We start from the raw sequence: 11,997 nt of genomic DNA on the forward strand, positions 1-11,997 counted from the left end.
CACTTCCTCTTTGAATTCAGTGTTATCGGAAGACACTGAGTAGATTTCTATCAAGGTCATCTATGGGAGCAACACAGTCAGAGAGAGAAGTGGGGGGGGGGGGGGGGGGGGGTAGTAGTAAAAGGGATAGTACACAAGTTTGAAAAGTGAATGAATAAGTCCGATTGGGGGTCGGTGACAAAATTCATTTCAAATAAATTTAAAGATTTTACACCAAAGTAGAACGACTGAAAGACATCCGGATGTTCTGAATTATTAACGGCAATAAAGACAAAAATCCGCCTGTTATCACCCAAAAAATATAGCAATTTCTGAACAAGATTTAATTAAACTAATCCATGCTTTTACCCTGAATAGGTTGAATGACTTTAATGGGCTTTAGCTCTCTGACAGCTCATTCAGAACAATGCTGCTCCACACATCACACAACTCTGTCAAACCATTGATTCTAAAGTATTGTGTGTTTATAAATCGTTAAATGACTTTGCATTTCTGATATGCTATATTATCAACCAAGTGGCCTTCTTAGGTCCAGCCATTACTGGTCAGAAATAAAAGAAGCATGTAGAATATGATATACATCTAGACCATTATGTACGTTGTACAGTACAGTGAGGTTGAACTTCTGGTAATAAAACCTGCCACAGTTGTAAAACAGTTGCAAAGCATTTGACCTCAAAAGAATGGAAGAATTTAGATCAAACAAACTCATAAAAAAGATAGTTCACTGATAACTGGAGAGACACGCTTGACTGTCTCACAAGGCTTCTGAGGGGTTGTAAATCCTATTTCGAGTCTCAGTCGTTTACATGCTGCATGAAGCATTTCTTGAGCCAGTTTTACTTGCGAGATAAAGATTCCATATGCATCAACTAGAAGACACCTGTCATATTTCTTACATTCATCGTGTGGTTTGTGAGCTGGGTTTTTTTTGTGTGAGATCCTTCTATGGTGTCTGTACATGTCATGAGCAGCATGCTACCTTGTCTGTGCATGAAGAATGACACCGTGTGGTCAATAAGGGAAAAGCAAAAACAACTCTGCTGCAAAAGGCACACAAGACATCGTCTCTCTCTCTCGCACGCACGCGCGCACGCACGCACACACACACATACATCTAAAGACGAGAGAAAACTGTTCCTCACAATGCACAATCTTTTAAAAACGCCACTCGTGCGATATCACTGCCAAACGCTCTCCCACGTATCATGTAGGTGAAGTACAGGAAGACAACTCAGCAGAATAGTCCTGAATTAGGCTAATGCATTGCACAGACTGCAGCAAGGGAGGATTCCAGATTTGATCAGTAACCAACTGCACACTGCTGAGACAAATAGTTTGGCCATTAAGTCTGAAATGAGCAGGAACAAAAATTCAACATATGAAACTCAGTTTGTTAAAATATTTCCAATATATTCTATTTGGAGAGCAAATTCAAACAATCAGCTACTGGAAAAATATTGCGATGTCTGTCTGGGTCAACATTTATGGGTGCACAGAAGTGGTTGACAGAAAATTTAGGCTAGATTTTGACGGTAATGAGATTTTACATCTTAAAGTCTGTGAGTACACAGACCGTTCATCTTTAATATTGAAATATCAGCAAAATGAATTACATTACAAGCACAGCTACAGTATTAACTCCAGGACAAATCCATATGAAGAAAAAATTAAAATACAAACTTTAAATTTAAAAAATGTACAGAAATTACAGAAAATCATTTGAGTTAAAAACCGATATCTGAAAATGGATTTAACAAGTCAGAATCCTAAGAACAAAATGCACTTGGCTTGGAAGTTGGTATTGACACATTTATACACACCTGATGCCATCATCATTATATACATGACATTTCAATGATACTGCAGAAAACTGGGTAATGGTTTGACTTGGTGGTCATTCCGTCTGTGTTGCCACAAAAGTTGACAGAAATAAAGATGATGGATGTTAATCTCTGGTTCTCTGGTCTCCTTGTACAAACATAATTGTCATGATCTCCTACGAATGGACATCCAAATAAACGAGTAAACAATTTACAGATGAAAAGGGAAAACCATGTGAGAACTAAGGCTGGATATGTGCTGGTTAAAGCCTTTTTATCTTACTAACTCACAATGCATCATGGCTGACATCATTAAAAAATCATCAGATGCCAGAATCAGCCACAAATTTAAACTTCCTTTTTTTATTTTACAGCAGTGCCACAAGTGTTCAGTGATGGCTTCAAGTCCAAAAAAGTCCAAAATATGTGCTTTTTGCATAGTCTCAATGCAGTTTGTGTTTCCTTTTCTTGTGTTTTTTGTCCTTTTTCTTGCTGGAACATTTAACACAGAACCACTGCTGGTCTTCAGGAGGGGCTGTAAGGATCCCAACACAAGGCCTGAGCAGACAAGAGAAAACAAGTGTATAGGTTAGTGAAAAGAAGCACAGGATGACGCTGTTTTTACATTTCTACAAGGGTTGTGTTAGTCCCAAACACTTACGAGATAGGCCTGGTTGACAAAATGTCAAATAAGATGAATACTTGCTCTTAAAAGGACCAGAATGTAGGATAAAAGGGGATCTATTTGGCAGGAATGGAATGAAGTATTCATGACTGTTTTCATTTGTGTATAATCGCATGTTTTAGTAAGAATTCATATCTTTTATATTTCATCATTGTAAAATATGCACTATGTTTCTACTGCAGCCCAGGATGGACAAACCAAACACTGGCCCTAGAGGTGGTCTTTTGTGTTATTAACTTTACCTGAAGGCCACTGCAGTTTCTACTACACGGATGGAAAGGGAGGGATGAGGGAAGGGACATTCAATTTGTTGCCATCTGCAACCTCACAAGCCAGATACCACTAAACCCTACACACTGCTCCTTTAAATGTGAAGAAAGCACTGTTAATCAGCATCTGAAGAGCCGGTGAAGTTGCCTGACCTACAGATACTCCAAAAAATATGAGGATGCTCCTTGCATGGAAACCAACCAATACTGTACTTCATGATAATAAAATTAACCTTTTTTTAATATCACAGTATGATTAACTAATGAACCATGAATGTTTTTAAATCATTATTTTTGAATTCATATATATTTTTTGTGTATATGTATCTGTTTTGCTTTTCATGCCCTTATCCGGCTGTTAAGTGTGATGTAACACCCTTTCAAAATACAATTTCCGGTCCAAACGCTCTTACGTCAGTTAGACACATTTTTCAGCGATAAGAAAGAGGTAAAATGACAATTACGTTTGATTAAATAAAAAAACTTAAAAAGTCAAAATAAAAATCTATTTTTGTAAAAGCTGCTGAACTTTATAGCTACTGAACACGTTATACAACACAAATGACCCAGACCTGGTGGAGGTCTTTGCTTTAATCTGACCATTCTCTTATAAGATAAATGACTAAATATATTGTAAATTATTTACAAAAATGCACATGCTATGATTATATTACCGGTACTGATGGACGTAAAATAGATCACCAACCTCATGTTAATCTGAGGCACTTGTAACATACATTCAATGTTCCTTTTTCCAGTTAAACAGTTAAGAGTGTGATTGTTGTGTTTGCATATAGAGATGTGTGAACCACATCGGACAGTGACTGCCTATGATGGGGAAAAAGTTCACTTATCACAAAATAAACACTCACTTGACTTAATGTTACTTCCATGGGATATTTATGTTTTATCTCTAACCTGCAGCTCTCTGAACTCTTGAACAAGTCTGCATCTCTGTCCGCGAGGTGTTTCAAAGAGATCGATTTAAAGCATCGTTTACAGACGGGCTTTGTGATGTCCATGGGCTCCATACTGTCAGCTACGTTTTCGCTCTGTGCGTCTGCTTATAAACAAGCCTAGGACGGTACTAGCACTTAAGTCACTTTTAGCCCCGTCTGTCTCGCTGTGTAACTGTCTGTAACTATGAAACACAGACACACGCTGCCCCGCTGTCGCACAAAATTCATAAAGTGCCGATACTAATAAAAAGTGGAATAGTATTGTTTTTAACGGCAGGGTACTGCGGTACTTTTCTAGTAGCAGATAACTAACTTTTATATCTTGGCGAGCGTGGAACATTTCTTAAGTGTGAGAGTTCCACCCGGACAATTTTGGCAGTGGGACAGCTGATGAGAAGTGACAAATGAGAGACCAGAGCTGGAGGATGTGATCTATCATTTGGAGGCATTACGGTTTATGAGTAAGACACTGGACAAACAGTGGAAACCTATAAACTACCAAGCGAACTAAACTTTTGGCAGCATCCTGGCTCAGGGATTGATCTTCACTGTAATGGTCTTTTACATGCTGGCATTTAAGTCAAAGACAAGCTGCAGTCATCCAAAAATGACCCACAGTCATACTCAGACACTGTCACTACTGGTGGATAGACCTCCAGGTCTACAGAGAGTAAATGTGGGTGAGTGTGCTCCTGACTGAGCACAAAATTAAGCAACTGTTTGTTAAAAGTGGTACAGCTGGCGCTACTGTTTCAACTGGATAATAAATATTGTGCAGTTTTCTTAATTCAATTTTATCTACTTTATATTTGCGAATATGCACATTTGAGTATTTTGTTATACAAATGACTACAGTGTAAATACTAACATATGTTTACTTTTGTCTTACCAACTGAATTTTAGAAATGTTTAAAACACAATGTGTCTTCATCTGCATGTCTTTTTTGTCCTTTGCTGTACAAAAAATGTATCAACCCATTGAAATCTGAAATTGATGGCAACAATTCAAACTTATTAAAATGTATGTAAAACTAAAAAAAAAAAAAATCAAACAAACACAGTGCGAAGAAAAGAAAGACATCTCTTACCAGTGATACCAATCATCACAGTCATCACATCCTATCATGGGACTGCCATCATCAGGTTTGTTGCATCCAGGACAAATCCAGATCTGGTTTCCCCATTCATCTCGGATCTAAAGGTAAATACATACAACAGGAAGTATTAGCTACACATCGCTCAATGACAAAACAGCTATTGCATAAACAATGCAGATTAGTGGAAAAGATAACATGACTAACCCTTCAGTTAATTACATCTCAGGTGTAATCAATTTATTCTTCGCCTTGACTTAAGAAAACCTCTTAAAGTGCACTTCATAAATCCTGTTATCATATGCACCAAATGTCAAATCACAGCACTCACCACGTAGGTACTCACGGTCTCAGTTACTACGCTGCGGACTGGTGTTTTGAAGGATGCGGCAGGAGAGAGCATAGGGGAAGGGGAGAGCAACGATGAAGGGGCAGGAGCTGGAGGAAGTGGAGCGGGAGGTGGAGGCAGAGTGGGTAAGACTGGGCAGAGTACTGGGGGTGGTGGGGGCGTCCGAGGGCGATTCCCAGGTCCAGACTTGGCAGCGGGGGTCTTGGGTGCCGGCGCCTTGGGCTCTGAATTTGGAACCACCTTGCTGATAACACTATTGGCAGTCAGAGACAAATACTAGTAAACACAAACAGGGGACTTAACTTTTCCTATGTAAACTATATAATGTAAAGAATATAAATGAATAAATGTCAACCACTTAGTGAATGAAGTGTGTAGTAATAACAGCCTTGGAACATGCTTTTACATCTTAGGGTTTCATTTGTTTTAAATGAGACATGTTTACTTTTACTTATTTTTATGATTTCTGATTTAATTAATTTAAAGGTTTTCATATTGGCAGATATTGGACAATACATACACCGACAAACAGATACTGATATTTCTGTGATAGGCCAATTTCAGCTGATGATGTCGGCCTATTGTTCTCCAGTATAGTGAATTACTTTTTACATGTAGTCAGGTCTCCATTCGATCTAAAAGGGACTTAAATGATTAAACACAACTTACATATTTGATTCTTTTTTTTTTCTTTAGATATTAATAGCAATGCCATACCTGAGTTTTTATGTGGGTACCAAAACAATACTTTTAAAAAAAAATACTTACTAATTCTGCAATTTCCCAGGTTGGGATCATTAAAGTATTTCTATTCCATTCTAATTCAAACATGCCTTGTCATACAAAACCCCTTTTTTTATGTAACAAAAGCAGCTAGACTTTTTCAAACATATAGATATACATGAGGAACTATCAACAAAAAACAGTCATGGATCTGAACGGGCATCTGACAGAAGCTCTATGTACAGTTTTCAGTGCTGCTTTAATAATAATAGAAAAATATGATTCTACAGAAGCTCAATCAATAAAGGAAGAGAGAACTTTGAATACCATGCAAAGAGGTAATAAGAGAAATATTCCCAGAACTATCAATGGAAACATTGGTTCAGTGCTTACATTTTGTCCTGGCCTGCTCCCACCCTGAGCGTCAGTCTCGGGATGACTGGAGACGGCAGAGCTGCTGGAGCTTCTACTTTCACCTGGAGAAAAAGGAAGGACAAAGTAAATATCAGTGACACTCTAACACGGACACATCATGACATACCTAACAAAAAAAGTTACCTTCTCCAATCGAATTCTCTCCTTTTCTTTCTCTTTCTCCTTTTCTCTTTTTTCCTTTTCCCTCTCCTTTTCTTTCCTCTTCTCTTCTTTCTCCCTCTCCTTTTCTTTGGCCTTCTCTCGTTCCTTATCCTTCTCTTTGTCTTTCTTTTTCTTCTTCTCCTTCTTGTCTTTCTTCTTGTCCTTCTCTTTGCTCTTTATGTCCTTATCCTGGAGGATCGGGGCCAGAGGAGGAAGCATGGAGGGGATGCGCAGGCAGGCAGAGGGGCTGAACAGTGGGGGGAGTTCCCCCAGAGCAAAGGGAGCTAACGCAGATTGTTTCTGCCGGTCCTCCTTGCTCTTGTCTTTACCCTTGTCCCTCTTATCTTTGTCCTTTTTACTTTTTTCTTTATCTTTCTTTTTGTCTTTGTGTTTCTCCTTCTCCTTCTTCGGGCCATCTCCGTCTCTGGTTTTTATCTTGATGGAGCCCTCAGGCAAAGTGAAGTCTCGCTGAAGGAAGAGCTCATCATCCTTCAATCCAAACTCCTTCCAGGGCATCTTGCCATCCTTGGAAAAGTCCTTGTTTTTATCCCTGTTCTTATCCTTGTTCTTCTCTTTCAGCTTGCCCTTATCCTTATCCCGGTCTTTGTCTTTCGGCTTGTCTTTCTCCTTCTTCTTCATTTTAGTTTTGAGCTCCTTCTTCAGCTTCTTCTTGACATCTACTGATGACACAATCTTGGTCTTCTCCTCAAATACCTTGAGTAAAGGCTCAGGAGTAGGTGGTGAGGCTGATCCTGATGAGACAAAGTCTCCTTGGTTTGGTGGCGGTACGGACGGACCTCCCTGGTTGACTTTTCGGATTACCTCATTGATTGAATCATCCATAGTCCAATTTCCTAGGCCTGGGTGTGCCTGTAGATGAAGTGGTGTTGACGTGTCTTTGATAGAGATGCTGGCCCCAATCGAGAGTTTAGGTGTAGATGGCTCCATGATGGTCAGCCTCCTTGGGCTGGAGAATCCATTGCTATCGGAATCAGAGCCCGAGGAGAAGGCAAAAGGATCAGGCTGCCGCTCAGCACACGCTCTGGCAATCACAGCATCAATGGAGTCATCAATGGCTGCATTCTCAGGCTCTAGTTTCTTGAAGGGGCCCTCATCTAACTCCCTATCCTCTATATTTTGACGCATATGGATATTCTCTTTGCCCATCCTCTCATTCAGCGCAGACAGCGGTAGCTTATGCACACCATCTGTCTTGCTCTGGGGTTGGGGTGCTTTGGCTGAACCCATCTTTGGGCTCTTGGGGCTTTTTGGACTCTTTGTCCTCCCTGGAGATTTCTTCTTTTCCTTAGACGGTTTTGGAGAATGGATGGGACTACCGCCCACCGGAACAGGAATTACCCCTTTCGGGGACTTAGTCCGTTGTCTGCCAGGGGATGAGACCTTAGGCTTTCTTCCTGGAGTGGTGAGGCCCTTTTGATCAGAGTGTTTTGGTACTACCGGCTGAGGTCTGAAGGAAGGCAGGGCTCCAGAAGGTGTTTCAGGTGATAGGGGGTCAAGGCTATCATGAGAAGGCAGCATGCCTGGGGGAACACGTTGAGCGTTGAGAGAGGTAAGCGGCTCCCTGGGCTCAACCCCCCATTCTGGGCTGAGACCAGGGTACATGCGTGGTCTCTTGGAGGTAGGCATCATGCCCATGGCCGCATCCGGACTGTCAAGGTGCCTCTTCAGTGGGTGGTTCTCATCATTGACCGTCTCATCCTCGTCCATTTCCTCCTCATCCTCTTCCAGTGCCACCTGCATAGCTTCGGCTGAGGTGCCCATGTCAGCGAGGACCTCCTCTTCCTCCTCTTCTAGAGAGGAAAGGGACAAACACAAGTTGAGCACCATTTTCAATTAAGGTCCAAGGTTTCTCATGATGAAAAGACCCATTTTTATTATGTATACAGGTACAAGTTGTTGTGGTTATGAGAAAGTTATTTAACTATGGTGGTCCATGCAAACTGATTTGCCCCGAACCAAACATATGGTTTTATATGGTGAGCTGAGCTAAAACTTACTGTATGTCTAATACAATCCTTACTTCACAAAGGTTATAATGTTAACTGCCGCTTTCACTGAAACTGTTATAGAGAGTTGTTGGTTCAGCTTTCATTTCATTTGGGAGGATGTAGCTTGAAGTGCTACTGAATTGCAATGTGTCTCGCAGAGAGGTGTTTCTAATATTCAGTCCACCTTCATCTATTGTAAAGGAGTGAAATTATTATATTTTTGATTTTTTTATTATGAGGAAGAGAAACAATAAAATGTCACCATCATGATAGCATACATTGCAGTGTTATCTATATGTACCCAATACAGGTTCAGGTACAGGTGCATTTCTATTATGAATATTCTATAAACAACCTGTGGAAAACACTGATTACACACACACTCAAAGATGTGCACATGTAATCAATATATCTGCTTACCTTCTTGTAAAGAGACCAGAGGTGGCAAGTGATCGGGAATGTAATCCTTCCTTTCCTCTGCATCTCGAGCTCCAGGCTGGGGAAACTGCAGGACGTTGTTTTTGCTGACAGGGAAGAGCGGCGTTTGTTGGGCGAACGCCACAGGCTCCAGGTTGTGGACATAGTCCTCAAGTTCACTCAGACTCACCCCCAGTAGTCTGAAGGCCTGGCTGACATCATCCAGGACTGGATCTGTTCGTCCATCTGAAGTTCAGCATCACAACAAGTCATTAAAACCTCAGCACACACACTCTACATGCCTCTTGATCATTAAACTCTACTGTTACAATACCCTGGAACAAAAGTTTGACTGTATATTACTGATTGTGCTGCACATACAAGGAGGTGCACTGACTGATGTTGACGTTCAACCTGAAGCATAAATCATGCTCATCAGGTCCCAGATTGATAGTGAATCGTTTTACAGATAAGAGCAATTAGGTAAATAGTGCATGCGACATAGACTAACACAATGTGAAGACAGCTGGAGGCCATCATATACAACAATAACAAAACATGGAAGCTACTTTTGCTATGTAGCTACTGTACTTTTTTGACACATCAACCTTTGCTAGGGGGCGCCAGCTTACGGACCCAGTCAATAACAACGTGATCGACTACTTCAGTTTTACGGGTTAAAAAAGTAACCGGGGTAGTAAACGAAACACTCACAGAGCTCAGAGTACCGATGGCAGACCCTGGCCAACTGCTGGATATATCGATGCAGCACATCGGACAGCTGATCGCACGCAGTGAGCTGAACCGCATCCCAGCCCAGAGCCTGGCAGATCTGCGCCACCGAAACACGCAGCAGCGAGCGGGCATAGCTCTCGCACATCTCGCTGACTTTGTTACGGTATGAAACCCGGTTAGTTCCTCTCCCAAAACATGTTCCCGGTTTTCATGTTTCACAGAACCCCTCCAGGGGCTTGAGAAAACCCGCTACGGCGGCTAATTTTGGTCATCTACTTCAGTAAATATATTGGCGCTTTCGCCAGAGTCGCCATCTTGATTCCATCGATAGACCCATCCCCGAAATCTAGATCGCGCATGCGCACAAATCAGCGTCCGCCCACACGACTCCGCCGTGTTCGAGCGGGTCATCAACGTCTGCAAACATGACTCAATGAAGCTCAATAAATAAATACATGTATACACGAATACAGGAGTAAATAAAGACATACCATATGCACACAGAAGTACAGAAATGAATAAATGTAGGTGAACAAACATGTAAAAATAAATGTAAAGAATGTATCCATTTATACATTTTATTAATTATTTACTATACATTTATTTATGCATTTATGTATCGATTTATTAATTTATTTATACATTTATTCATGCATTTATTTAATTCATTTATTTGTGCATTTATTTATTATTTTAATTTATTCATGTATTTATTCATGTTCTTATATATTCATTTATTTCAAATTGAATTAATTAATTTATGCATTAATTTATTCATAGATTTATTCATGTATTTATTCATTTATTTAAGATTGAATTCATTTATTTATTATTTTATTCATACATTTATTCAAGTATTTCACTTTTAATTCATTTTTTCTAGTATTTATTTATTATTTCATTCATTCATTTATTTGTGCATTTATTTATACTTTTATTAATTTATTCATACACTTATTTATGTATTCATTTATTTCAGTTTTAATTCATTTATTTGTGCATTTAATTATTTATTGCCGTATTTATTGATACATTAATGAATGCATTTATTTATTGAGACTTAAGTCATGTTTAGCCCTCCACATTATTTGCACACTGGTCTTATTTGTATGAATATCATTTTTTGCTGATTGTCTGCTTGTTCAGAATCTGAAATACAAATTTCTAAATTGTAAAAAACGAAAAAGACTTTGTATTTTTGTTCAAATATAGTTAATATACAGCACAAAATGCGGCATTTTAACCTGTTGGACCGGTACGTTTTCACTGTCGTGGTGGCTGAAGAGGCCCAGGAAACGTATTTAATGTAGAAAACTCACCGAAAGCCAGTTTCGGTTATCGCTTCACATCCGTTGTTTGTTTTTTTGTTTTTTTGAAACAAACTTTATTTATTTAATACAAAATACAAACTTTATTTATTTAATACAAAATACAAACTTTATTTATTTAATACAAAATACAAACTTTTAGGGGGGAAACTTCTCAATAACCCATTTTTGCTGGAGATAAGAACAATAAACACGAAAGAGAGAGAGAGAGAGAAAAAATAAAAAGTAATAAAAATAGTTAGTAAAATACATAGACCAACGCTAGGGGGGGCTAACGTTTTAAGCAAAAACCTTTAGGGCAGTACAAGCTGTTACAGTTTTAATGCTTCACCGTTGTCACACTGAAGTTGGAGAAGACACCGTGTTATTCAGGCTGACCAACTTTACTGACGTGGACGGTGGCAATGAGTAACTCAGAAACAGTTCAGTTCAGCTACTACTGAGGGATACATGTGGTGCAGGGCCTTAAGGGTAGCCAGTCTCTCGTTGCCAGAGAGTAGCCTATAATCTCACCATAAATCCATATAGAATTATTTATTTTGTTTAGCTATTTGTATACGACATACTCCATTTTATTTATTATTTTATTTAAGAGTGTCTACAAACAATCTGTTCTTTTGTACATTAGTCGGGTATTTTTTTATCTTGTATATATTTCACTACTGTAAATATGAATTTCTGTAAATTTAAATTTGATATTTCATATATATATTCTTTTTTCTTATATATGATGTCTGTATAATATCGGTTATTTGTATATCTGGAGTTTTGGAACGAAAATAATTTCCCCCTGGGATTATGGGATTGAGTATTTCTGATTCTGATTCCGAGTGGGTCCAATTTCACTTCCTGTTGTGTTTTCTTGTATCAAACAGGTTCAGAGATTTGGTATTATTTTGCTGCGTAAACGTCATTCATTCATTCATTCATTCATTCATTCATTCATCTTCAACCGCTTGTCCCTGTCGGGGTCGCGGGGAGCTGGAGCCGATCCTTATATGGAACAATTTGAAACCGCTGCATATTGGAC

At 39.3% G+C, this 11,997-nt stretch overlaps 1 protein-coding gene across 2 annotated transcripts; it reads right to left on the reverse strand.

Moving 5' to 3' along the window:
- Positions 1–1,565: 1,565 nt before the first annotated feature.
- On the reverse strand, positions 1,566–9,946 carry taf3 (TAF3 RNA polymerase II, TATA box binding protein (TBP)-associated facto). Of its 2 annotated transcripts, none has more exons than XM_083916696.1 (7): positions 9,619–9,946; positions 8,908–9,150; positions 6,461–8,289; positions 6,296–6,378; positions 5,177–5,432; positions 4,825–4,931; positions 1,566–2,381 (listed from the first exon to the last, which is right to left on the reverse strand). In XM_083916696.1, exons 1-7 carry the CDS (start codon positions 9,782–9,784, stop codon positions 2,267–2,269), a joined length of 2,799 nt encoding a protein of 932 aa, XP_083772822.1. In that variant the 5' UTR covers positions 9,785–9,946; the 3' UTR covers positions 1,566–2,266. The 2 variants fall into 2 exon arrangements, with proteins under 2 accessions (XP_083772822.1, XP_083772821.1); XM_083916695.1 differs by having other exon boundaries at positions 5,162–5,432.
- Between the last annotated feature and the right edge of the window lie 2,051 nt (positions 9,947–11,997).

Source organism: Echiichthys vipera (genome assembly GCF_963691815.1).
Source record: "Echiichthys vipera genome assembly, chromosome: 7".
Taxonomy (NCBI): domain Eukaryota; kingdom Metazoa; phylum Chordata; class Actinopteri; order Perciformes; family Trachinidae; genus Echiichthys; species Echiichthys vipera.